Raw genomic sequence first — 26,532 nt, 5'->3', positions numbered from 1 at the left:
TAAACAGTTGAAACTGAAACTAAACAGCCATATTTCGTCTCTTTGTCTCTGTCAGTGCAAATTCAAGTTGAATGTGAAAAACAAATGGGTGGTCATTTGAATTTTTAAGGAGTTTTATTTCCTTTTGCCAAAGATTACTGAATACTGATGTTATAAAGCTGAAACAAAAATCAGATGGTGCTTTAATTTCTTTTCATTTTTTCTGATATTCTCTTTTCTCAGACCGACACAGTGTTTTATCTTTTCACTAATCACTGAAGTAATTTTATTCTTTTCTTGACAAATGAAAACAAGCAGAAGTATTGTGATTACAACCTCCTGAAGTAAAAACAGTGATGCTGACAGAACAGAAAGCATTAAAACACCTGTAAAAATCAAGAATCCCAAAAATAATCACACTAAATAATCTAGAATCCACAGTGTATTTGTGTTTGTCTCTTTGTGGTTGTTTTGTTTGTTTTTATGGTGATTTTGTGTCTCTTCGTGATTATTTTGTGTCTCCTTGTGGTTGTTTTTTGTCTCTTTGTGGTCGTTTTTAGTCTATTTGTGGTTATTTTTTGTCTGTTTGTGGTTGGGGTTTTTTTTGTGTCCTTTGGTTGTTTTGTGTCTCCTTGTTGTCGTTTTGTGTTTCTTTGTGATTGTTTTGTTTGTCTCTTTCTGGTTGTTTTATGTCTCTTTGTGGTCATTTTGTGTCTCTTTGTGGTCGTTTTGTGTGTTCTCGTCAACAGCTTGCAAATCTTTGTGGTCTCTTTTGGTTTGTTTGTTGATTTTGTGATTCCTCTGCAGTTGAACCTCCTGCTGATCTCGTCAAACTGTTGCATCTTCAGTGTCTGTCAGTGTCTCTTTGCCCTGATGTACGCCACGATCCCTGCGATTCCCATCAATCCTCCGACAAAAGCTCCGGCCAGAATTCCTGCTGCGATTCCGATCCAGCTGCTGACAGAGTATGACGCAGCTCCTCCGATGGTGGCTCCAACCAATGCACCACTATTCGCCGACAGCGCCATCTTCTTCTTGTTCTCAGCGATACTCTCAGCCCTCTGCATCATGTTGGTCGTGTAGCAGCTTCTCTTCTCTGCTTTATTATCCTTAACCATGTTGCTGATCTGCTGCAGGAGGTTTTCGACCTGAGTCGGATCCTGGTTTCTGTGGTCGATGACGCAGGGCTTCCCTCTACAGCCGTCGGCGAACTCCTTCAAATCCGTGTTGTCACTGATGAACTGTTGTATGGTTTTTCCACGTTCCTTCAACTCATTTCCGCGGACGAACAGAGGCATCATGTAATCTTTAACACTTTTGCCGAGGCTGCTGTCAATCATCTGCACCATATCCTTCTCTTCTTGTGTAAACGGTTCTAGATCCAAAACGACCAGAAAACCGTGAAGACCAGACTTATCACGAGAGATGCATGTTTTGATCTCCTTCATCGTCTCCTCGTCGCTTCGCTCAGTGTGGCAAAGTCCTGGAGTGTCGAAAACCACCACGTCTCGTCCTTCGATCTTCACTCTGAAGCACTGGCACTCCTTTGGATCGAGGTTGATTTTGGTTTCAGAAGGTTCCTCGCATTCCTCTGAGCTGTTCAGGATGGTTTCAATGGCCCATTTCTTGGCAGATCCAACCTTCCCGATGAGCATAATCCGGTACTTTTCCTGCTCTGCTAGAAAGATCACAGAAATCAGTAAGCTCAGTACTTCATAGTGACAAACTGCAGTATTTTCATGTCGCGTAGATAAACAACCAAAAAACAAAATCTCAAAACAAGAACTCTGTGCAGCCAAAGTGAAATCAGCAGTAATCAGTTACACACAAGTTAGAAAAGCTGTGATCATGGAAACTAAGCTGGGTTTAGGACACATAAAATTACCACAAAAGATCTTAAACAACCACAATGACACACAAAAGGACACAACAGACCAAACAGAAAGATGAATGAAATGACTACAAAAAAGGCAGAAGGACCAAAGAGACACAAAAGGATCTCAAAAATGACTGAAAACAACCAGAGAAACATAGAATGACCACAGAAAATAACTGGAACGAGATACAAAATTACCACAAAAGACAGAAAAATGGCCAGAAATACACCAAAAAGACCACAAGAAAGATTGAAAACAACCAGAAAGAGGCTCAAGCTTACCACACAAAGACACAAAACAATCTTAACAAGAGAAAGAATAGTCACAAAAAGATACAATGATGCAAGCAGAAAATGACACAAATTGACCACAAGACAACCAAAAGCATAAATGACTACAAATACACCAGACCAGGACTACCACAGAGTGTGATGATCTGGGGCTGCATGAGTGCAAAAGATGCACGTTAATCCATGTGACCAAACCAAAACACACGACAATCACAAAATGAGGCAAAATGACCTCAAGGAAATACTCAATTTTCAGACAAAAAGATGCAGAACAACACAAAAAAACAACAAAAACAACCAAAATAAGGGACCATGACCACAGAAAGATGCAAGACAGCCTGAAATACACAAGAGACAGAAAACAGCCAGAAAGAGACAAAAAAAATCACCACAAAAAGATGTAAAACAGTTTGAAAACATCGAAACTGAATCTGAGTGGTTTTCCAACAATATGTAATAATTGTGGCAAATTCTGAAAATAAAATTAACTAAAATTTAAAGCTGATATAAACATAGAAAGTGTAAAAATGGACTTATTTTTGAAAATGTTAAAAAACTATTTTCATATACTTGCTTTTTTAAAAACATTTTATTTTGTATTTTAATTTATTATGGATTTTTCCTGTTTTGCTAAATTTCAGATTACATTTAATAAAATAACAGAATAAAAGCATTCATTTACAGTTTGACAAGTCAAAACTGTAATTATTGTCCACATTAAAAATCAGATTTTTTTCAAATGGTAATTACATTTCTTTTGATAAAGCAAGCTTCTTGTATTATTACATGGTTTTACTGTATTTAAATTTGCAAAAATATGTTTTACAAACGTTTACCTTATTTTTTTGAAGCAATTTTCACATTACAGTATTCCACCATTTTTAACATCTTTTTTCTGACACCATTGCTACCAGATTTTCACTGTAGTTTTTTTAAAACTATTTTGTGTAAATACACAAAATATAAAATGGGATGTTGAGATAACTGACAAACTGTCAGTCACCTGACAAGCATCCAAACTGTAAAAAAAAGTAAGATTTTAAAAAAATCCAGCGAAAAAAATAACAGAAAATGTTGCAGCAAAGATGGCAGAAGAAGTTAGGTAAAAATCAGTGGAAAACTGAAACATTAATGACCTGTAAAAACAAAAATCAACTGCAAATATGTGTAAAATAATAAGATCTTTATCTGATTTAAATGCAGTTAAACTAATTTTACTGTCAAATGATGCAGAAGAACAAATAGTTTTTTGTAAAGATACAGAGTTTTGATGTGGACATTATTTACAGTTTTGAGATGTTTTTAAAGTTAACACATAAATTGATATTTTTTCTGTGATTTTACAAGATATTATGTTCAATAGAATAAAATAACAGTGATCTGTTTTCAAAAATTAAAATCAGTTAAATGTATAAATGTTATGAATGATGTGGACTCACCACACAGTGAAGACATTTCAGTGGCCATCCTGCAGAGCTCATCTGTTCACTGACTGACAATTTTAATTTCTAGTTCTTATTATATGGGAGTCTTAGTCCCTCCCCTCAAATCCACATCATCTGTTTCCCAACCACAGCTATCCAGTCACAGATCTCAATGGAAATGTTTCAACAAGCAGCAAATCAGGAAGCTGAGCAGCTCTGGTAGAAGTTTAATGACACAACAGGAGTCTCCACACTGTGAATGATTCCAAATTCTCAGTAAACTGCACAACCAAAAACACTTTAGAAAAGCAGTACTGAAAGTCCACACCCAAAAAAGCCTAAATGCAACAAAACACAAAAGATCATAGCAGACAGACACAAATCTAACAGAAATACAACACAACCAGCGAACCAAAAAATAACCACAAAACAGTATAATAAGTCATAAAATCACCACAAAAACTCACAAAATGACATAAAAAAGACACTGAAAAAGAAACAAAGCAACCTGAAAGACACAAAAAAAGTCCACAAAATGATGTAAAACAGACAAAAAGACACAATGTGACGACACATTTACCAGGACCACCATACTGAATGCACCGTCCTGACAGTGAAGCACTGAGGCTTTTTGTGTCTGTTTGTGTTAATTTTGTGTCCCTTTGTGTTTATTTTGTGTCTCTTTGGGATCATTTTATGTCTTAGACTTTTGGTAGTGATTCATTGAACGTTTTTTATTAAATTTGTAAAAAAAAAAAGTGATTTGAAACAAAGGGAAGCTACCGCAGTGACTGCAAACCATCCATCTTTAGCACACTTTACAGTAAATAATTAATTTAAAGTGTAAACAGGCCACAAAGCTTTGGATGACATTTATCTAAATTGGTGTTTTGATATCTTTTATATTTTATTACACAGTGGTAGTTTATTTTTTTATGACTTTTTTTTAAAATTCAGATTTTTTTCTTAAGCTAAAGCTGGCATCTTTTCCCAAAAAACTTTGTGAAAAATACGCAGTTAAGCTGGTTTCCTCCTCCCAGTTTCTTCTCTAGATTAACAACTGATACATAGAAATGTAGGTATTTTGTCCTCTTCCAGCCAGTGGGAGTCTCACTGCCGTAGGATTTATATTGTTTTCAAAAAGCACCTCAGAGCTCAGAGTGTGTCGACCAAAACTCTCATTGGCTGCCATTATATCTGATATCTCGGAAATCAGAAAAGTTGTGTCTTTCTTGTCCACCGCTATATGTGTATAAAACACAGTAGAGACATGAAAATACATCAGCTGGTTTAGAACAACATTGTACTGCACATGGCGAAAGAATTTTTTAAATGGTACTTACAGTTTCTGAGCTGTTATTGTTTGTTTAGGAGGTAAATTCTTGTTTTGAAAGGGCGGGAATCACCATAGCAACCAGTAACTCCATTGGTCATTGGCTGACTGTAATTCTTCTTTATCAGTCCACCATCAAACATAGTTGTCCTAATAAGCCATGTATTATTGAACATTTATGGTGTACTGCTGTAGTGAAATTGCACCATAAGTAAAACTACATTAGCTCCAATATTTACTCTTGTTAGATTTTTTCATAGCACCAATCAGAGACTTTTGTACTAGAAGGTGTTTTGACGTCATGGCTTATGTCCTAAATATGCTGCATATTATCATTATGATTATTATTGTTATTGTTTTTTGTGTCTTTATGTCTCTTCATTTGGTCTCTCTCCTGACCAGCACCACCGCAGTGAATGCAAAGTCCTGACAGTGAAGCACGGAGGTGGTAGTGTGATGATGTGGGGCTGCATGAGTGCAAAAGGTGTTGGTGACATTTGTAGATGCACCATGAATGTCTGAGCATAAACTACAACACAAGACAGCCATAAAAAGATGCAAAATGACCACAAGGAGACACAAAAAGATTACAGACACACTCAAAACAACCTGAAAGTTACACAAAATGGAAACAAACACGCAGAAAGCAAAGAGAATGAGAAACAAAATGACCACAAAGAGACACAAAAAGATGCAAAGACACAAAATGACAAAAAATCACCACAAAGTAACCATAAAGTAGCCAAAAAGTCACAGAATTACAACAACGCATGCCACGCATGTTGACAAAAAGACATGAAACAACCACAAAGAAACCTGACATCTGAATTTTAAATAGATGAAATCTAAACTGTTGTAAATGCTCTATTGTAGGAGTACTCACTGTGAGGGGAAGCAGTTTATTTAATACTGTTTTCTTTGTATCTTTTTACAGAGTGAAGGTTCAAAAAGGCAGATTTTCTGGGTACGTGTCAGGCTGCGTGTGTCAGAGCTAAACATTTACAATTAGAGTCGATATCTAATGAGCATTAAATATAAAGTGATTGTTGCTTATCCAGATTCGTGAGAAACAACATGATAATGAGTCACTTTTAATAAATCCATCAGCTGCTATGAAAAGCTACATATGGGTCGTAAGTGTAGTACAGAAAGAAGTGGCTCAGGATCACTGCAGAGCCAAACAGGACAAAGATTAAACATACAGTCATAAAACCACTGCCTTAGATAACAACATCCTGCCAGTAGTTTCTGTTCTGCTCACTGTTGACTCTATTTTCACTAAAATGCTCGAACAGAGGACTTAAAATGTGTCCAAATTAACAAAAACTGGTCCAAAATAGCTCTAAATTTGGCCAAAATTACTAAGTCTGTATTCAGAAGTGCAACAGCAAAGTGCTCTGCACTCTGGACAAAATGTAGCCCTTCTACTGTAGCCTCAGAGCTTGTTGAAAATATATGCAAACGGAAGCTTATTATCCCAGTAACAACAAAGTGGAATTCATTCCATGATGCCTTGACATGCATCCTCACTATTCCAGTCCCACAGTTAAACCACTTGTGTGCTCAGTTAGACATAAGAGTCCTCTCTGAACGTGAACATAAATTTCTTAGTGAATACTGTTCAGTAATGAAACCCCTCAGCATTGCCTTGGATATTTTACAAGGAGAAGATAACTGCTACTATGGGTGCCTTCTGCCAACACTTGAAGTTTTAATGTCCAAGGTGTTGGCACTGCAACCCAGCCTGTCAAGAATGACTGCAGGTCTACCAGATGTCATTGTGCAGGTATGTGTACTATACGTACATTTAAACAAAACAAAACAAAATATATATATATATGTTCTTATGCGATTTTATTCTTTTTACATGCAGAGCATCAAGACCAGATTTGCACCAGTGCTGGAAAACAAGGATGCTCAGCTTGCTGCAGTCACACTTCCGAAGTTCAAACTAAGGTGGCTGAAAGAAGAGCACAAGAAGGACTCTTTAAAGACACTGCTCATCACAGAATGCTGAACTTCAATTGATACACAACAAGAGGTGCTCCCATTCGATTCTAAACCACAGGCCTCTTCCTCAAACAAAAGTGAAATTGACTTTTTTGCTTTTGAAGACGACCATCCAACTTCTCGCAGCTGTGAAAGTGAAATCTTTGGTTATTTCCAATCAGGTTGTCAAGTAGACATTCTCCACCAATTTCCAAACATTAAGACCTTATTCTTAAAACTGAACACAGCAACACCTTCAAGTGCCCCAGTAGAGAGGCTTTTCAGCTTGGGCAGCCTGGTCCTAACTCCGAGAAGGAATAGGTTGTCAGCCAAACGTTTTGAGAAACTACTGCTACTAAGGTACAGCCATTACTTTGAAAAATAACACTTGCTATGCCAATAACTTGGTATACTCACACTTAGTCCTTGACTAATGCATCCCCACATAATATGTTGCAAATGAAAGAAACTTATCCTTCCAAATATGAAAAGCATTCCAAAGTGCAGCTGCAACAATATATTCAAAAAAAATAAAATATAGATCTGCTGTTTAATATAAAATTCAATGTTGATGTCAAACCTTCTCCTTGCAAAAATATAATCCATACCTCCCAAATGCAGCTGTAGAAAACACACGTTTTCTCTGAAAAAATCAAGAAAGATAAAAGATAAATGTATTTGTATATCTTTAGCCATTAATTTCTTCTTGTCAAAAAAGTGAGTGAGTGCTGTAGCTCTAATGGCTGCTGTACTACAATTAATCGACTAATCTATGCTCCATGTAATGATCAACAGATGTCAGTTGTTAATTTGCAAACGTTCTTGGTATATTAATCAGCAAAATCATCAGACTGAGAAGGAGTTGTTAAAGGCTTACTTTACAGAAGTTAGGTTCCAAAACTTATACTGTTCCTTTTTTTGCACTGTTTGCACTTTTTTTGATATGTTCAAATGCAATTCATGACTTGTTGTTAAGCCTGAGTTTTATTATATTATTTGGAAGGCCTTGAGCTTGGGTTCTTCAAACAAATGTGACTGATCTTGGGTTGGTGAAGAATAATGCAAGGAAGCTCTGGGAAAGACTACCTCAGGAAATGAAGGGATATGAATTCTATGAGAGTCGTACTGAACAGCTGGATCAAAGGTTTAAGCAGTTTACAGATGCTGACCTGATGAAGGTGGTGGGCTGCATGGAGCACGCCATCTCTGCTGTTCATCCTCGTACTCGCTACTCTCCTGGATGGGACGCAAAGTTCTTCTGGCTGCCACTGTCCTACATGCCAACCTGCCTGATGGATTTAATGTTCCTAAAGTACAGCTCCAAACCAAAAAGAGCCGTACTGTAGTTTCTGTCATGTCACTTGGCAGAGACAGTTCCCTTCACTTCTCAAGCCATAAGATGTTAATCTTCAGCACTGTGCCATTTTCACCTCTATTAGCTTTTAACGCTCTTGTTCTTGATGGACTTCCAAAACGTACTGTGCCTTTTTTGCACTGTTTGCACATTTTTTTATATGTTCAAATGCAATTCATGACTTGTTTAGCCTAAGTTTTATTATATTATTTGCAGTTTTGCACTACCAGCCAGTAGTTTTGAAGACTAGACTAGTTATCCTGGCTTATTCATATTAATGGCGCATTGTTTGAGCTAGTTTAATAATTTAAATGACTTTAATAAAACAAACATACACCTTTGACTCTCCTCTTTTTATTTTTTGGGACATGAAGTAATCAAAAAGTAGTGTAACTTAGTTACTTTCTTGAGACAGTAACTAAGTAATATACTCAATTACTTTTTAGAAAGGTAACTAGTAATTTGTAACTAATTACTTTTTCAAAGTAACTTACCCAACACTGAAACTGAAGTGGAATTTCTTTATTTATCATCGACAAGATCATTAATGAGTTTCATTAGTTCACAAACTTCAACAGTAAATTTTATAAGTTCAAAGATCCATGATTCACAGTCAACATGAGATTTTACTCCTTATTGTCTGTAATTTAACAAAACTGGGAAAATCTGCAGAAACAACAATAAACTCGTGGAAAAAATCTTTTCAATGCGGTTGATTGTTCTCAGTGATACATTTAATTCATTTAAAAGATGATTCCTTGATCATACAACAACCCATTTAATGGCTGTGTCTGATGTTTTCATTCGATTAATTTTTGTGCTGCTTCCTGCACATAAAGAAGGAATTTTCTCACTTGGGGCAGACCTGGAGCTAATTCCTCCAACTTATCAAGACATAGGTTGAGAATGTCCGGTGGTGGATTGGTGGCCAAAGCAGGTTGGATCATTTCTTCAAAGGCGTCTGCAGCCTTCTTGAAGCCTTCGTTGCTGTAATGCTCTCCTTTGTTTTTCTCCACCAGGTCAGTGATCTTCTTCAGGAGATCGTCAGCCTGGCTATCGTCTTGGTTGTTGTCGAAGACGTGGTACGGTATCTTTTCCTCCGCGATGAACCTTAGAGGAGGATCTCTGATGAGACCCTCGACTTCGTGCCCATCACCCCCATGGGTGAACAGGAAGATGGTGTGGCGCAACACACCTTCAAAGGCGTTCTTGAAGGCCTCCAGGATCTTCAGATCTTGTCGTGACAAGGGGTTTGGCTTCAGGACATACAGGAACACGTGAGGCCCAGGATGGACCATCTTGATGGCGGACAGGACTGCTTCCATCACCTCACGCTTAGATTTGCCGGTGTTCATCAGACCCGGAGTGTCGACAACAACCAGATCCTTTCCATCACGCTTTCCGTTTATCATTTTGCATTCCATGGTCTTGGATGCAGACGACAAATCAGTTGAGAATTCGTTTTTCCCGAGGATGGTGTTCCCTGAAGCACTCTTCCCTACGCCAGTCTTTCCCCAGAGTAGAATCCTCAGCTGATCTGTTGGAAAAATTCACACACAGGATGTTTTCAATCAATCAATCAGTCAATCAAAATTTATTTATAGAGCACTTTCCAACTGACAAAAACTTACTTTAAAATTCAGTATTTTTTAAAGCAGTAATTTGTTGTCTTACAACATCCAACAGTTAAATTACACTAGTTATTATATTACTAGTTATATTTAAATCTGTTGCAAACATCATTGTTTCAGAGATGCAAGAAATGCAAAGAACAATTCTGAATATTAACAATTAAAAAAGGGAAAATCATTTGTTAATTATTATTTTACAGATAATAAATCAGTGAAAGAAAAAATATTAATTTACATGCTGACTGTAAAAAACAAACAAAAAACAACAACTTACAAACAACAGAAACAAAGTATGGCAAAAGTGTATATAACATCCACATCAAAAATCTCTTTTTCTGCAAATAGCAATTTGTTCTTTTACAACCTGTACTGTAAAATTAGACAATTTTATTCTATTTAAATCAGGTAAAAATCCTATTTGTTTAATGTGATTAGTTTTTACAGTGTTAAGTAGCCAATAATATGTATATAAAAGATTTTAATATGGTTATTTTGAAGATATTTGTCATTTTGTTGAATTATGGATAAAACTGAATCAACAATGCTGATTGTAGAAAAAAATGTCAAAAATTAATATTAGTTTATTTGTTTTTACTAAATTATACCATATAATTAAACAACTTTACTTCATTTAAATTAATCAAAATTAAACTGTTTTAACAGGTTCTCCAAATTTGACGTATTTTAGCAAAAATAAGAGCCTAAGCTTAAAGTTTAACTTTTACATTACTAAAGTTCTACTGATTCCACAGGATTCATTTGAGCTTCATGCAGTTAATTAAGGCTATATTTTTGCATTTTTAATTTATTTTGAACCATTTAAAAGCACAGTAGGTGGAAGAAGGCAAGAGCTTCTGTCCGATTTCAACTTGTTTGAGGAAGTTTGGCAGATTTCCTGAAATAAATCTCACTGGTTAGCAATGAACCGCAGTGCAAATCTCTGTCATCCATCCATTTATTTACACTGATGTGAAACAAACGTGAATGTGAATGCACTTTTCATTCTTCTGATTGAACAAGAGTCATCTAGAAGCTGATGTTTCTGTCGTACTTTTCTATACGCTGATGACATTGTTCTCTTCTTCTCTGGTATAAGGAGCAAAATTCTGATTACATATTCCTTCTTTAAGTAAAACTTCACTGTTACTTTGACCATCTTCTTTTTATCTATTTGCAAGTGAATTTAAAGTAGTTAAAAAATCTATGTTAAAGTTTCTTTTATTACCACACAAGTAGTCATCTGGTTTGATGTTGGTGTTTCTCCAGTGATAATTCAACATTAAAAATTAATTTGAAAACTCTGGACAGCAGATAGAGATTAGCTTAAAGCTAACTCTGGTGCTATATATCAAATGGCAACCTTTATGTTTAATATCGTACATGGGCCCCCTTTAAATAAACTGATTATTATTATTAATTCTTATAATATATATATTTTTAAAAATGTTGACATTTGTCTTTCTGATCCACCAAAATATAATCCACCTTCTGGTTTACTGGACAATAAATATGAGAAACACAAAGCACATAAAATTTAATCATTGAGAATAATTTTAAAAATCTGATTAATCACTTTTCAGGAGGTAAAAGATCATGAAGCTGCTTCATCTGCAGACTTGAATGCTTTTTGCTTTATTGAATTTAAAAGGCATAAACACAAAAACCCCACCACCTACTAGCAGTTTACTGAGTCTTCTTTTGGTTTACTTTAATTACTTCTATTTTCAGAAAATAATATGAAACTTGATGAATTAAACCAACAGGTTAACCTCAAGTATGACTGATCACATAAACTGCACTGTGACATCTGTAACACAGGAATGACTAACAAGGCAAAAATAAATTTAATCAGAACTATCACAAACTAAATATAAGGAATGTAAGTATTGAAATGCCGCAAAATGTGAATGTGCACAACAATTAAAGCTAAAATTACAAATAGACAGAATTAAATGTGTAAAATTGTGGGTTAAATGAGAGTTTCATGTTAAACAGCAGAAGCACATGAAAACAGTAAGAAGAGACCCAGTTGGTTGCTGTATTTAAATGGACTTACCAGCCATGTTTATGTCTGTGGAAGCAGTTGGTGTCTCCTCAGTGTTGATGTGTTACTTTTGAACATTTCAGTATCATCACATTTTTATATTATAATGTCTCTGCAGTTCCCTCCCCTTAGAACCAGTTTGAGAAAGAGCCAACCAATCACAGACCACAAACCAAAATGCAGGTGCAAGCAGCAAACCAGAGGCAAAAAGCAGCAGTTCTTGCCAGTTTCACCTCCAGTCCATTGCACATTTTAACTGGACTCATCTCATAATGGAACTCTTTTTATTGGGAATTTTTAATTTTAGATTTCACTGTTTCCTTGCATGTAACTATTCACATGTTTAAAGATCATTCGCCGCCTCTTCACCATACAACTCATCTCATGGTCCCTCAGACAGCAAAGGTCAAGAACTTGCAATACTTTGTTATACAGTAAAATTCAGCTTTGTCCAAGGAATCCAACGATACCTCATTTGTGAAAACCAGAAATACGGTTCAAGAGTTACGGTCTGCGGCTGAATGCAGCTTAGACCCATTGGTGGCGCTACAGAGCTCAGCGTGCAGATGCCAAAATTCAACGGACTCTTCCTCTACCAACAGTTCTTTTTTTTAAAAACACATGTAGTCTCCTGAAATGGTTTCACAACAGGTGTTCCTTATCAAGGTTCACTTGTGGAATTTCTTGCCTTCTTAATGGGGTTGGGACCATCAGTTGTGTTGTGCAGAAATCAGGTTGGTACACAGCTGACAACGCTATTTGACAACTGTTAGAATCCATACTATGGCAAGAACCAATCAGATAAGTAAAGAGAAACGACAGTCCATCATTACTTTAAGAAATGAAGGTCAGTCAGTCCAGAAAACTGCAAAAACGTTCAATATATCCCCAAAAGCCATCAAACACTTTGATGAAACTGACTCACATGAGGACCGCCCCAGGAAAGGAAGACCAAGAGTCACCTCTGCTGCTGAGGATGAGTTCATCCGAATCACCAGCCTCAGAAATCACAAGTTAACAGCAGCTCAGACTAGAGCCCAGATAAATGCCACACAGAGTTCTATTAGCAGACACATTTCTACATCAACTGTTTAAAGGAGACTGACCAATCAGGACTTTATGGTCAAACAGCTACTTAGAAACCACTACTAAGGAAAAGCAACAAGCAGAAGAGATTTATTTGGGCCAAGAAACACAAGGAACGAACATTAGACCAGTGGAAATGTGTGCTTTGGTCTGATGAGTCCAAATTAGAGATCTTTGGTTCCACCGCCGTGTCTCTGTGCGACACAGAAAAGGTGAGCTGATGGTCTCTACATGCATGGTTCCCACTGTGAAGCATGGAGGAGGAGGTGTGATGGTGTGGGGGCCCTTTACAGGACACACTGTTCGGAATTTATTAAAAACTGAAGGCACACTGAATCAGTCTGTTAGCATAACCTTTTTAGCTGGTAGAAGAAGAAGAAAACAGTGAATCACATGATACGCTGGAATTGACATCATCAAAGAGTTTTCCAAAAGAATGCATAGATCAAAGCTGTGTTTTTTCTTCTATTTTTTATATATTTTCATAACATTGTCAGCATAGAGTGAATGTGTCTCTCTACCTCATGCAACCCTGTTATGTATATTATTAGGAAAAGACAAATTCCTTCAACTTTTTTCTTTACTGTTTTGCATCAGTGAGTTTTCTGACCAAGGCCTCTTGGTCAGCAGTAACAGCTAGCTAAATATCTAGCTTCTACTCCTGAGAAAAAGCTAACATTAGCATGGATTTGTGACCCTGTTACTGTGAATACAGTAGGGTTAGCAAACAACAAATAAAACATGTAGTAAAGACTTGTACCACGGATGTGTAAACTGAGCTAATCAAGCCTTTGATATTTTATTACCTTTTATTGATGAATATGTAGCAGAAAATTATAAAAGAGAAGAATCAGAAATATTTTATTGATCATTTAAAGTCTTAGAAATATAAACATTGCAAAAATTAAACAGATAAACATAAATAGGACAAAGTGTTCTAAGAATATAAACATGAGTAGAACAACTATCAGCATAAAATTTAAAGTGTGCTTCTCTAAGAAAAATAAAATGTAAGCATCATGTTTAATGAATAGTGTATGATTGCATATTATTAGTAACTGAATAAGTAAAGTGAAGCACAAACTAAATGCTGGCACTGAATGATAATCAGTCCAAACAGTCAGACCCTCCGAGTGAGCAGTTCTGCAGTCTGATTTCCTGTAGTGCTCTGTGGAGGGATGACTCTATGACTGGATGACTCTATGACTGGATGAGTCTATGACTGGATGACTCTATGACTGGATGAGTCTATGACTGGATGACTCTATGACTGGATGACTCTATGAATGGATAAGTCCATGACTGGATGACTCTATGACTGGATGAGTCTATGACTGGATGACTCTATGACTGGATGACTCTATGAATGGATAAGTCCATGACTGGATGACTCTATGACTGGATGAGTCTATGACTGGATGACTCTATGACTGGATGACTCTATGAATGGATAAGTCCATGACTGGATGAGTCTATGACTGGATGAGTCTATGACTGGATGACTCTATGAATGGATAAGTCCATGACTGAATGAGCTCCCCACCACCATGTTGTGGAGTAGGTGGAGATATTGTCCCAGATGCAACTTAGATGACGTCGTCTTCCCAGACACCACAGTCAGAGAGTCCAGATCTACAACATCACTGACTTTGTCCAACACTTCAGTCTGTTGGCGTCCACCACCCTCAGTCTTCTGCCCCACATAAAGGATGGTCCTGGAGAGGGTCGTAGAATAGATTAATCACTGAAGGGCGTCCAAGAAGCAGGGTTTCCGCTACATTCAATCAGCAGCGACAACCTGCCGCTGCTGAATCACGACCGCTGCTCCTTCAAATTTGTTTCTTTTTTTTTTAATCGTCACAAATACACCGCCGCTGCATGTCTCCATCTTCACAGCGGTCTTGCACTGTGTCGGGTACTCACAGGTACTAATGTAAAAAACTACAGATAAATATCTTGATCAGGATCTACTCTTTGATACATTGGATTATTATGACGTTAATTACTCATGAGAACGCGGCCTTGAAAGTGTTGTCATATCAAGCACCCAAGCACCAGGTCAGAGAGCCTTCCACCGCTGCTGGAAAAAATCCTAGAGGAAACACAGAAAAGGATTTAATCCCTGAAGGAGATCCAAAAAGGATTTAACCACTGAAGGGGATCCAACCACTGAAGAGGGTCCAAAAAAGTTTTTCCCCACTGAAGGGGGTCCAAGTGGTCCTGAGACTAGAGAGGACATCAGATAGTTTCATATTTTGTGAATATTTTGAAGATATTTTATTCACTTTATTTATGTTATTCTGGAATTTTATAAATATGTCTGGGACATTTTAGGAGTATTTTTCATTTTCAGCCTATTTTCACACATTTTAGAAACATTTTATTGATATTTTTGACATTTTATGAGCTTTTTATATGTCAGGAGTAGGTCACTGTTGCAGCTATTCTACTTTTTTAACTCATTTAATGTTCAGCAGATAAATCTGAGGATTCATTGGAGGAAAGAAGAACAAACTAAGTTCTGAATTCTGTTTTCAGTTGTTCGTTAATCTTTGATTTCTGCTCAGATGTTGGATCTTTGGAACATTTACTGAAAATAGTCATAAGCTCAGAGTACAAATCAGTATTTGCTGGAGCTGATACCAACTCATTTTATTATCTCAATGTGTTTCCACTGAACTAAACGTCAGTCAAAGACAATGAAATGACTTTGTTTTCTGCTGCCAGCATTTACAAGTCATCAGATTTCCTCAGAAACACTTTGATAAACTCTGTTTGTGTTGAACAGTCGCTGCCAAAATCTATAAAACAATAATTTGCTGAGTGTCATTATCTGATCTGAATATCATTTGATGGGAGTGTTTGATGGACATCTGACCTTTTGTTACCTTCACAATATTTTTCAATTATTTTACCGTCCATGCTGGGGAAAAAAGTAAATCTGTTTTCTCAGTTTGTCACATTCTAGAAAAATATGAGCAGTTTGTAAAGCCAGACTTCAAAGCCGTGAACGTCGTCATCTGCAGAGCAGAAAATAAGAAACCAGGTTTTCATATCTATTGACAATAATTATATCACTCTGACCTTTTTTATTCCAGCTGATAAGACTCTTATGTAACAGACTCAACAGCTTCATAAAGTCTCCTGTGTTTCCTCAAAAGGCTGTTAGTCCTTTGATGTGCAACACGGGTCAAAAGTGATCCAAATTAAATGGAAAAGGGGTATCTCTTGACTCACACTGCCCATCAAAGGGTTACGAAACTCAGAATACAGGCGAGAGTTCAAAGTTCTGACATGAAGCAGCGAAACCATTAAAATTGTTTTAAAGACTGTTTTTTAAATGTCCTTAGTTTGTCTTAAAGGGACCAGTTTTAACCTTCTGATGTCCGCTGAAGATCATTATCATTGTACAGGACGCTTAAGATGTAGAAAATTAAATAAAAATAAAGAATCCTGTGACAATAACATAAAAATAACTAGCAAAAAGCAAATTTTGCTAAAAGCTGCTGTGAAAGTGATGAGTTAAAGCTCCGGTCATAGAAGGATGTGATTGATGGAGTTCTGCCCTCTGGTGGCTGCAATATAAATCACAGCTGAATGTTTGTTCTCTTTTCAACAACTTCGGCGTTTGTTCACAAACTTTGATCAGCATTCTTGCCAAATTCAGTTCAATACAATTTAATTTTATTTATATAGCGCCAATTACAATCAAAGTTCAGATTCATAGTAGTTTCTATTTGACCAACAGATTTCTTCTGACATTATTTTAGAAAGTTCTATTGACAAGATTCTGTCAAAACTGTCAAAATTCGGTTAAAAAAAATGAAAACAGAAAGATGCAAAACAACCAAAATGTGAAACAAAATCACCAATGCAGATGTAAAGACACCTAAATTCCACAAAAAAAAATCACAACAGAAAAGTCATGAAACAACGATATGATGCAAAATAACCACAAAAATACACAACAGTATCAGAATGAAGCGGTGATTCTTGCCACAGCCACTAGAGGGCAGAACTCCATCAAAGAGCTCCTACTATAGAGCCTCAAACACAACAAATGAAAACTGCTGAACATCCTGCTGCAGTGTGTGTGTGTGTGTGTGTGTGTGTGTGTGTGTGTGTGTGTGTGTGTGTGTGTGTGTAAAGATGATTCTGATGTCAGTTGAGTCTGTCAACTCGGTTGCCTGTAATTATTATTTACATCCAGCAGGTGTCAGTGTTGAGCGACACAGTACCAGCACAGTATCACCACGGTTAAGGTGATGTACCGAAACGCTTCATGAGGCCTCATTTACCCATCACTATCCAGCTGAAAGAAGCACAGAGCAAGAAATAGCGAAGACACAAAAACCACAGGGAGTTAAACTGAACAAAGATACCAACTAAGTGTTGCTTCTTCACAATCCAGCACTGAGTGGTGAATGAGGTCTGCTTATATGTCCCAGAGAGTGGATAACTGAACCACGCCCACCTGCTGACTCCAGATCAGCTGCACCTGCTGATTAAACTCAGAGAAAGAGGGAGGAGGAGAGTACTGCTGCTGTCTGGAGCCGGCAGCCACGGGCATGACAATTTTATTAGCTTTGCATCATTCTGTGGGAATTTTGCATCATGTTTTAGCTGTTTGCATCTTTTTGTGGTCATTTTGCTTCATATTTTCGTTGTTTTTCACATTTTGTGGTTGTTTTATAGCTTTTGCGTTGTACTTTCTATATGGTTGTTTTTCATCTTTTTTGTCATTTTGCATCACATTTGAGTCATTTTGCATCAGTTGTGGTTGCTTTATAACTTTTGAGTGTTTTACATCTTTTTTGGTCATGTTTGTGTTACATTTTGATTTTTGCAAGCTTTTGTGGTCATTTTTGTGTTGTTTTTTGTCAGTGTTATGTCTTTTTGTTGTTATTTTTGTGTCATTTTGTTATTTTTGTATCTTTTTGTGGTCATTTTGCATCCTATTTTAGTTGTTTTGCTTCTTTATGTAGTCATTTTATGTTATGTTTTGTTAGTTTTGCATCGTTTGTACTGTTTATGAGGCTGTTTTTGAAATTTCCCCCCTATTTTGCATCTTCTTTTAGTAGTTTTGCATCTTTTTTCTTTGCTTTTTTTGTTTTATTTATTTAGTTTTTGCATCTTTTTGTGGTTGTTTTAAATTTTTGTGGTTGTTTTATATTTTTGTGTTTGTGTTGCATCACATTTTAGCTGCTTTTCGTGTTTTTGCTGTCTTACATCACAATGGTTTCAAATCTGATCTCCAGCTCTCATGCAAACCCACAAAAATCTGACTTGGCCACAAATTTTATATATGCTGGCTGTTTTGCATCATATTCTGTAATTTTTGGTTGTTTCAGGTTAAATGTGGGAATTTTCAGATGTCTTTTTTGGTCATTTTGCAGTTTTTGTGGTTTGTTTACAGAATATTTAGGCAATGTCACATTTTTAAAAAAGACTATTATATGTAAAATTGTGATTCCATTAGGAAATATTCAGATAAATTCTTAATTTCTTTATTTGTTTATTTTTTTTGTGGAATATAATCTTTAGAACACCAGGAGGCTGGTTAAAAATGTTCAACCTCTTATACAAAAAGCAAATACAAGTTTATTTTGAAAGTCTCTTTAGCTGTTTCCGCCATGCACTTATGGTAACTTTATGTATTCTAGACAGCAGAAAGTGCCATAATTACCTCTATTTGCATATGTCGTGATTCATATCAGAATACTACTTTTTACTAATATTTTGTAGCCTGGCCGCGCTAGACAACCCACGGCAACGAGTTTAATTCTCTGTTCGGGTAGGTCTAGTTACCCTCGGTAAGCCTCGAGGTTGGATGCTCCTAAAACTGGCCGACGAATCACTATGAAGTGTAGAGTCAGAAGGCGGGCGTAACTAAGTGACGACAGAGGCGTGACAATTCTGACAGAAACAACCGGAAACAACTAGCCTAGCCACGCTAGACAACCCACGGCAACGAATTTAATTCTCTGCCAGGGTCGACAACAGTCGTTGAGCTCCATTAGCACCGACTCTGAATAATCTTTCTGTTAACATGTCTGTAATATACTTGAGCTTCACCCATTGACTGTATAAATAAGGCCTCGCCGAACTACCGCATCCTCTGATTTCCGGCGCTCTAGGAACTCCGTCAGCCTATTCGTTGTGCTGATTGGTTGTATACCTACCCAGTGATTTGAAAGACAACCTTTTAGCCCGCCTCCCTCCCTGTCGAGAGTTCCTAGACCCTTGTGTCTTCAGACCTGGGTCTAGCGTGGCTAGGCTAAATATTTTGCCTTCTGGCAGCATATTAAGCACCTTTATATTGTTTGTTGGAACAAAACGCAGCATTATGACAGATTTTATTGTCAAAAGTGGCATTGTAATTAAGATGTGGCATGTTTTGGAAATAAAATGATTCTTTACTTGACTTTTGAGGATGTAAAAAGTGGCGATGTATAAGTATGAAAACCAACATTGTAGGTAGACACTGAAATAAGTGGCACTTTTTGACAATACAGATTTTTCCTGAGGAAGAAAAAAATGGTGATGTAATTAGATCAATATAGAAATGAATGTTTTGTTACTTCATGACAAAAAATGAGCATTGTAGTTAGACATTGTAAAAAGTGCATCTCTTTCCACCTTTGGGGAAAAAGCTGCATCTTTTTTTGGCTTTTGATCACATAAGTATCAGAGTCTTTGAATGTTTTAAAAGCAATGTAAAGTCAGGATGCCAACAAAAACCACATTTTTTTGATCAAATTTATATCTACTTTCTTTTTAATAAAAAAATAGAAGCACAATTTCCATATTTTGACAGCCCTAAAAGGTGGTGTTGTGTGTACCTTTGTGTTTTTTTGTATCTTTGTTTCATATAAATGTGTTGTTGGGGTCATTTTGGTAATAAATGTGGTTGTGTTTATATATCTTTTGTACTTTTGCAGTTAATTTTTATGTTTTTGGCAATTTTCTGTATCTTTCTAGATCATTGCATTTTTCAGCTTTCAGTTAGGTCATGTTGGTATTTAAATCGTTGTTATACATATTCTCAACTTTTGAGGACAGAGAAAAACAGTGTTTTTGTTCGAGCTCCATTTCTGCATTTTGACAGCATAAAAAGTGGCGTTGTAAACAGAATGCTACAAAAAACGTTTTTTTGCGTGCTTGGTCAGCATTAAAAGAACATCTTTAAAAAGTTGCGTTTTGATTTTTGTAGCGGTGAATTGTTGCAGTGCGAGCCTCCCGTACCGTCCGGAGCTCCGGTAACTCAGCGGCAGAAGGAGACAGAAGGAGGCGGAATGAGGCATTCAGGGAGCGGACTTAAAACACGGAGCACCGCGGAGCCGCAGAGGCTCCAGGAAAGGACCAAAGTCTAAATTGTTCTCCTTTAATCGTCGTGTTCGTTGTGTGTTTGGATGAAAGTGTATTTCTACGCTACCTGAAGCTCCTTTTATACGGATGTAAACGGGATTTTCTGGAATATTCACACCGGGAATAACGTTACTCTACAACAGGACAGCCGCTTAAATCAACTGAACAAGTCAAATTAAAAGTTAACAGGTGCCAAATGATGAAAACTGTTGATGCCAATTTTAAGAGGACCTTATATTTTCTTGACTGATTGTGTGTTTTAACCAGCTGCGTACATTTGTAGGATAAACATCAAGAAGTCCTTAAATTATCGGGTTTATTGGTACTGGTTTTGTTTTCGTCTGCAACTCTCAGCGAAAATGTGAGAAAACACAATAATCTAAAACCCAAAGAATCCCAGTCTACAGTGATTAGAAACACACAGATGCAGGATATCTCCAGCAGCTTCAGCTAACTGTTTCGTTTAGATAACAACTTAATTTACCCAGAATTCATAGCAATGAGAGCTAAACAGCTGAGATCAGCTGATAGATGTCAACTTAAGACTGACTGTTTGTTTAGACTAAAACTCAGTCTTTGTGTGAAATCTAACCAAGTACATTTACCAAACACTACTAAAACACAGCACTTATGTACTTTTATTTGACTTCATGATTCCATTCTACTACATTTACAAAGATGCAAAACAACCACAAAATGACAGAAAACAGACACAAAGAGACAGAAAAAGACTATAAAATACACAAAAATAGAAAACAACAATAAAGACACACAAAATATTGACAAAGATGCACAAAGCAACAACCAAGTAGATTTTTTTTATGCTTTTGCCAGCATGAAAAGCAGCGTTCTTGTCACAGTGCTGTAGAAAGTGGTGAATTTTCACCTTCTGATGATTTAAAATGCAACTTTTTAATTTGCATCACGGGGAAACAGGAATTTTTGATTCAAGATCTTTATTTATCACAAACACAATTATACACAGTATAATGCGCAGTGAAATGCATTGTGCACCTGTTCCACATCGAAGCAATAAGAATAAAAACACACAAGAAATATGGATATATTGTGTATGTGTGTGTGTGTGTGTGTGTGTGTATATATATGTATAGAGAGAGAGAGAGAGAGAGATAGATACATATATATATATAGCTAGATAGATCGAAATGGGATATTGAACAGAGGGTGCATATTGATTGTTTATTGAGTCCACTGTTTCAGGTTCAGCAGACGGATGGTGGACATTTGTGGCACTTAATGCTCTCTGTACACCCGTAAACATAAAGTATAAATCCAGTTTTAGTCCAGGACCTGATGCCGTCTCTCCTCGTCAGCTCGGTGCCGGTGTCGGGCTGCCTGGTGTGGTGGCGGCGAGCTGCGGTGCTGCAGTGATCCTGTCCGACAAACCTTCATGTCTGCAGAACTGCAGGCGCAGCTGCGACGCCAACGGCCTTCAGGAGGTGGCGCTGGTGGGGCTGAAGTGGGGCGAGGTGTCCCCGGACCTCGTCCTGCTGCCCAGACTGGACGTGATTATCGGATCAGACGTCTTTTACGACCCCCGAGGTTAGTTTACTGTCAGGACGCTTCAACGACAGGAAAGATCCGACAGCTGACTGTGGAGCTACAAAGAGACACAAAACAACTACAAAGACACACAAAATGACTACAGATACATGACAAACAGCCTCAAAGAGACACAAACACCCACCAAGACATTTAAAACAACTACAAAGAGACAAAAATGACTCCAAACATATGAAATACAGTGACACAGAGAAACAAAACAACCACAAACAGAAACAAAATGACTCCAAAGGCACAAAAACAGCCACAAAAACACAAATGTCTTCAGGGTTTACATGTGACACGAAGTTTTTCTAAAGGTATGTGTTTTTGTTCATTTCTTCTTCTCTAAAACAACATAAAAATCTATGAAAGCTCAAAGTTTAACTGATCAACTCTGTAAAATGTAAAAACTGCTGCGACCTGTTTCAGATTTTGAGGAAGTCATCGTGACTGTTGCTTTCCTTCTGAGGAAAAACCCTAAAGCCCAGTTCTGGACCACATACCAACTCAGAAGGTACTGCTGCTGTTTCCTCATTAAAAGTACTGATTCCACACAGTGAAAGTGCTCTCTGTTTTTGGTTGCTTTATCACTTTGTGGTCATTTTTGTTCTTTTTGTGCCTATTTTGTGTCTCTTTGTGGTTGTGTTGTGAGTCTGTCTCCTGTGGTTTGAGTTTAACACACAGAATAGCTCCCCGTCTCTGATTGTGTTTCAGTGCTGACTGGTCGATCGAGTCGCTGCTGCATCGCTGGAAACTGAACTGTGTTGAAGTTGAGCTCGACCAGTTTGATGCTGACAGATGTGATCTGGCCGGGTCGAGTCTGCCGGGAAAACACAGCATCCAGATGATGATCATAACCCAGAGGACAGAGTCGGGCCACGGTTAGCATGAGTTAGCATTAGTTAGCATTTCAGACACAAACAACTTCATCCTTCAAGTGGAAAATCTCTCTGACAGCAGCGTCTCTGTTGGGAATTAGAGCTGAAATGAACATACATTTTTATTTTCAACAACAAAACTTCTCCCCAGTACTTTTTAACAACAAAACTGGTACTCCCCAATGAACAGCAGTCTTTGTGATCCAATGAGTCCACGTCAACACTTTGTCAAAATAGCAAAAAAAACCTAGACCCCTCACTGTACTTGCCACATCAAAAATGATCTAAAAAAGTACATAAGTTGTTCAAAACACAAAAATGATTCCAAATGATACAAAATCTGTCCAAATGAATTCAAACTTGTGTATAACTGCTCTAAAGTCCAAAACAACATAAAACCTGTTCAGAACAACTCATGATTGCGCCAAAATGACAAATTTTATCCAAAGTAACTTTTTCCAAAATGACACAAACTTTTCCAAAGCTCAAAAATGGTGCAAAATAACACAAAATTTGTCCACAAATTGTTCAAACGTTCCACATATGGGATTATATTGATGTTAGAGTCTTAAAAGTTCTTGAAATGTTGACCAAAGACTATTTCAGTAGAAACATGGATCCATCCACGTACGTGCACTTACAGGAACTTCATAGTGACACAATACCAGCCTGGATTGAACATTTTGGAATCCCCCCCCCCCCCCACTGTGTCCTCTGCTGGATCCATTCAATCATTCTGATCTGATGAAACTATTCTTTCTGTTCTCACCACATTTCATGTTTGTTAGTTTTATTTCTGGAGATATTGAACCTTCAAATGTCTTCTCAGGTTCTTTAAAGTTCAAATATAAAAATTCCATGTCTGGAAACAAATGAAATTGAGCTAAATTATGTCACAGAACTCAGTTTTAGTTTCTGAAGAATAAAACAGTGAACAGTGAAGAAAACTGTGCTGCTAGTTAGAGGTGGCCGGATCGATCCAAATATCGATACCAGCGTAGTATTGATAACAAGCGATACCAGTGTAATGAGATTGGTACTTTAGTTTCATTTTCTTTTCTGTATGCCTGATCTGATGTGGTTTCATCAACAAGTGATCTGACTGTCAGAGCTCCTCCTGTCACAGAGCAGAACCACTTTGCTCCTCTTGTGTTTGGATGTTTTGCCATCATGCGACTCAGCAGCACCAGATAAGAACTCAATGTAAGCAGTGTAAACAGGCTCAGCCAGTTCAACCACATACATCGTAGTATCAGGAAGTAAAATTATGATTTTTTTCTGAGTTTCTGTCAGTCCACTCCTGCCTGCTTTATAAAACCAGCTGTTTAGCTGTGGTGCATTTCTCAACCTAAACTGAGGGAAGAGGAGGCAACGAAGGAGACAGACTGAGACTCCGCTGATGATCAGATTGCAGACAGGAAGAAACTGAACCGGTGAGCCAATTACAAATTACAAAGACTAGTGCTGTAACAGGGCTATAAAATTAATTAATCATTAATCATAGTCATGATTTAAGCTTCTAACCACGATACAAAAACGACTGACTTAAGCCTTCAAAATGTAAAAAACCGCTCCGCTCTTAAAAGACGTAGCTCTGTTTCCTTTGCACATGGAAAGCAACACGTGGATAAAATCAATCGCTTTCATCTTGTACAAATCGGAAATGAGAACACTTCATCTCACTCTTTTTAAAGTATACTGACAGTCAATAGAAACTTTGAGGTAGAAATATACGCAGAATTCTACTTGAAGGGGGGTTGTAATTATTCATTGTGGATTTACTGATGATCTAGTGCCCTGGTAGTTGAGATAATGATGAGTTGTCATTTTGTCATGATTCATTGCAGATGGGTTGGTCACTTTGCAAAAGTGAACCAAATACACACCAAGCATTACTCAGTGAGTATCTGCACAATTTGAGAATGGGTTTTGAAGGCCTATATAAAGGCCCAAAAAAGGCCACCATTGTTAGTCCAGTGAACAGCATCATGAAGGGTCTATCACATGAACAACGTCTCCGGGCACTGGGTATGGTGGAGGCCGGTTTAAGCTACAGTGATGTAGCCAGGCGTATGGGCTGTTCCCAACCCACAATCAGAAGCCTGGTCCAAAGCATGCGCCGAAGGGTTGCTGCCTGCATCCAAGCAAATGGAGGCCATACTCGGTATTGACTGTTGTGACTTTGTGTTTGGCAGGTGCTGTTTTCTTTTGTGAAATTCTTTATTTTGAAATCATTCTTGAAACTTTAGATTTTTGTTTCTGTATGCCAATATGCTAAACAAATGATTCATATGAAGAAAATCCAGTTTGTTGAAAAATATGGTCTCAAAGTTTTTAATGACTGTCAGTGTAAGTTTGGCTCACACACCTGTCTGAGCACCACAGAAAGTGAGCAGAATCTACCACAGTCTGCACTGTGAGGCATTTATCATTAACATCAGTAAATGTATGTAATAAGAATATCAGGGCAAATTGTTTTACAGCTTTGTTTGGGGTCATCCCACCGAATATTTCAGTGACAGCCTATCAGGCCAGCGCTATAGCTTATATTGCATTATTACATTGCGAGACGCGTAATACTACTCAACTGGAAAAAAGCAGCTCCACCATCTTTAAAACGTTTGATGGAGGAAGTTATGTCTCATCTAAAACTGGAGCATTTAAGACAGACTCTAAATGGTTCTCTCCAAACCTATGAGAAGATCTGGCAACCTTTTCTCATTTTCTTTGAGACTAATTTCAAAATATAGCCCTCTTTTCTTTTTCACTCCCTTAACCGATTGTGTCTGGTAATCATGTTTGTTTCATTTTGCTGTTGCATTAATGTCACTAATATTCTACTGTCATTTAACTTTATTTGATGTCTCCCTTAAATCTTTTTTTGTGAGCACCGACTGCAGTTTTGTGTTTCTGTATGTTCATAAATGTAAAAGCAATAAAAAGATTTGAATAATAACATCGGTAAATGTAGAGTCTGTCAAGTGTCTGTCCAACATTACAAAAGTAAGTCTGTGCAAAAAATTCTATGTCAAAATGTATCTTGAAAGAGCATTTCGTGTTTTTGACCAATTGAGCACTGTTTAAGGAATTCATCCCTCACTTTGTGATTTCAGCGGGAAATCAGATTGTTCCTCGTCTGATCCACAGAAAACCTAACCAGGAATTAGTCTATTAGCAATTCTTCTGCAACTTGATGGCAACACCTTTGACCAATTGCACTTGAAGCATTTTTGCACTTGCTACAGGTTTTTCCTTATGTCTGAATTCTTGCTTGTGTTGTATGTCACTTTGGACAAAAGCGTCTGCTAAATGAAATTGTAGAATTGTAGAATTGTAGTCTGATTCTTAGACCCTGTGAACATTTATAACCCCATCTTCATTTCAGATCTGGACCATGTACAACACGTAATCTTTGATCTAAATTTGCTGACTACTGAAAAAGATAGTCTGCAGTATCGGTATCGACGATACTGGCCCTGTATTTACTTAGTATCAGATCAATGCCAAATCTTGCAGTATCACACCCAGGCATAAACTAACCGTGACGTCACCCGTTGGTTTCAACGCAGAGAAAATGAAGCCCGGATTTTGCTACTTCCTGGTCGCCGTTTTGGATTTTTTGGAGCCAGTGATGTAAAAAGCGTCATCAAACAGACTGGACCGGAGAGCAACTAGGGGCAGGATTGGCTGAGGACTCTCTTATCCCGCCCACA

The 26,532-nt window shown here is 37.4% G+C and overlaps 3 protein-coding genes across 4 annotated transcripts in view; 1 reads left to right on the top strand and 2 right to left on the bottom strand.

Annotated features, from left to right (window-relative positions):
- The window catches only part of mettl23 (methyltransferase like 23), a 46,315-nt gene extending 20,540 nt beyond the window's left edge, over window positions 1–25,775 (top strand). Inside the window, exons 3-5 of the mRNA XM_022200016.2 lie at window positions 21,710–21,938; window positions 22,371–22,455; window positions 22,656–25,775. Coding sequence (XP_022055708.2) covers window positions 21,710–21,938; window positions 22,371–22,455; window positions 22,656–22,827 — 486 coding nt within the window. The 3' untranslated portion in view covers window positions 22,828–25,775. The remainder of the gene's footprint in view (window positions 1–21,709; window positions 21,939–22,370; window positions 22,456–22,655) is intronic.
- On the bottom strand, window positions 96–3,743 carry LOC110955128 (GTPase IMAP family member 7-like). Of its 2 annotated transcripts, none has more exons than XM_051941416.1 (2): window positions 3,586–3,743; window positions 96–1,657 (listed from the first exon to the last, which is right to left on the bottom strand). In XM_051941416.1, the coding sequence occupies exons 1-2, from the start codon at window positions 3,611–3,613 to the stop codon at window positions 834–836; spliced, it is 852 nt and encodes a 283-aa protein (XP_051797376.1). In that variant the 5' UTR covers window positions 3,614–3,743; the 3' UTR covers window positions 96–833. The 2 variants fall into 2 exon arrangements, with proteins under 2 accessions (XP_051797376.1, XP_022055699.2); XM_022200007.2 differs by having other exon boundaries at window positions 96–1,654; window positions 3,586–3,698.
- LOC127531656 (GTPase IMAP family member 6-like) lies at window positions 8,754–12,004 on the bottom strand. The gene is made up of 2 exons (XM_051941419.1): window positions 11,934–12,004; window positions 8,754–9,783 (listed from the first exon to the last, which is right to left on the bottom strand). Exons 1-2 carry the CDS (start codon window positions 11,938–11,940, stop codon window positions 9,047–9,049), a joined length of 744 nt encoding a protein of 247 aa, XP_051797379.1. The 5' UTR covers window positions 11,941–12,004; the 3' UTR covers window positions 8,754–9,046.
- Window positions 25,776–26,532: the final 757 nt, after the last annotated feature.

This window comes from Acanthochromis polyacanthus, chromosome 21 (genome assembly GCF_021347895.1).
Source record: "Acanthochromis polyacanthus isolate Apoly-LR-REF ecotype Palm Island chromosome 21, KAUST_Apoly_ChrSc, whole genome shotgun sequence".
NCBI classification, from domain to species: domain Eukaryota; kingdom Metazoa; phylum Chordata; class Actinopteri; family Pomacentridae; genus Acanthochromis; species Acanthochromis polyacanthus.
Note: the sequence above shows the minus strand (reverse complement) of the source record. Positions and strands in the feature narration are given on the sequence as shown.

Bases quoted from the DNA above. Each gene is read 5' to 3' on its own strand.
- LOC110955128 (XM_051941416.1), bottom strand. From the start codon at position 3,613: ATGGCCACTGAAATGTCTTCACTGTGTG. The intron at 1,658-3,585 runs GTGAGTCCACAT...TGATCTTTCTAG, and splicing joins TGAAATGTCTTCACTGTGTG to CAGAGCAGGAAAAGTACCGG.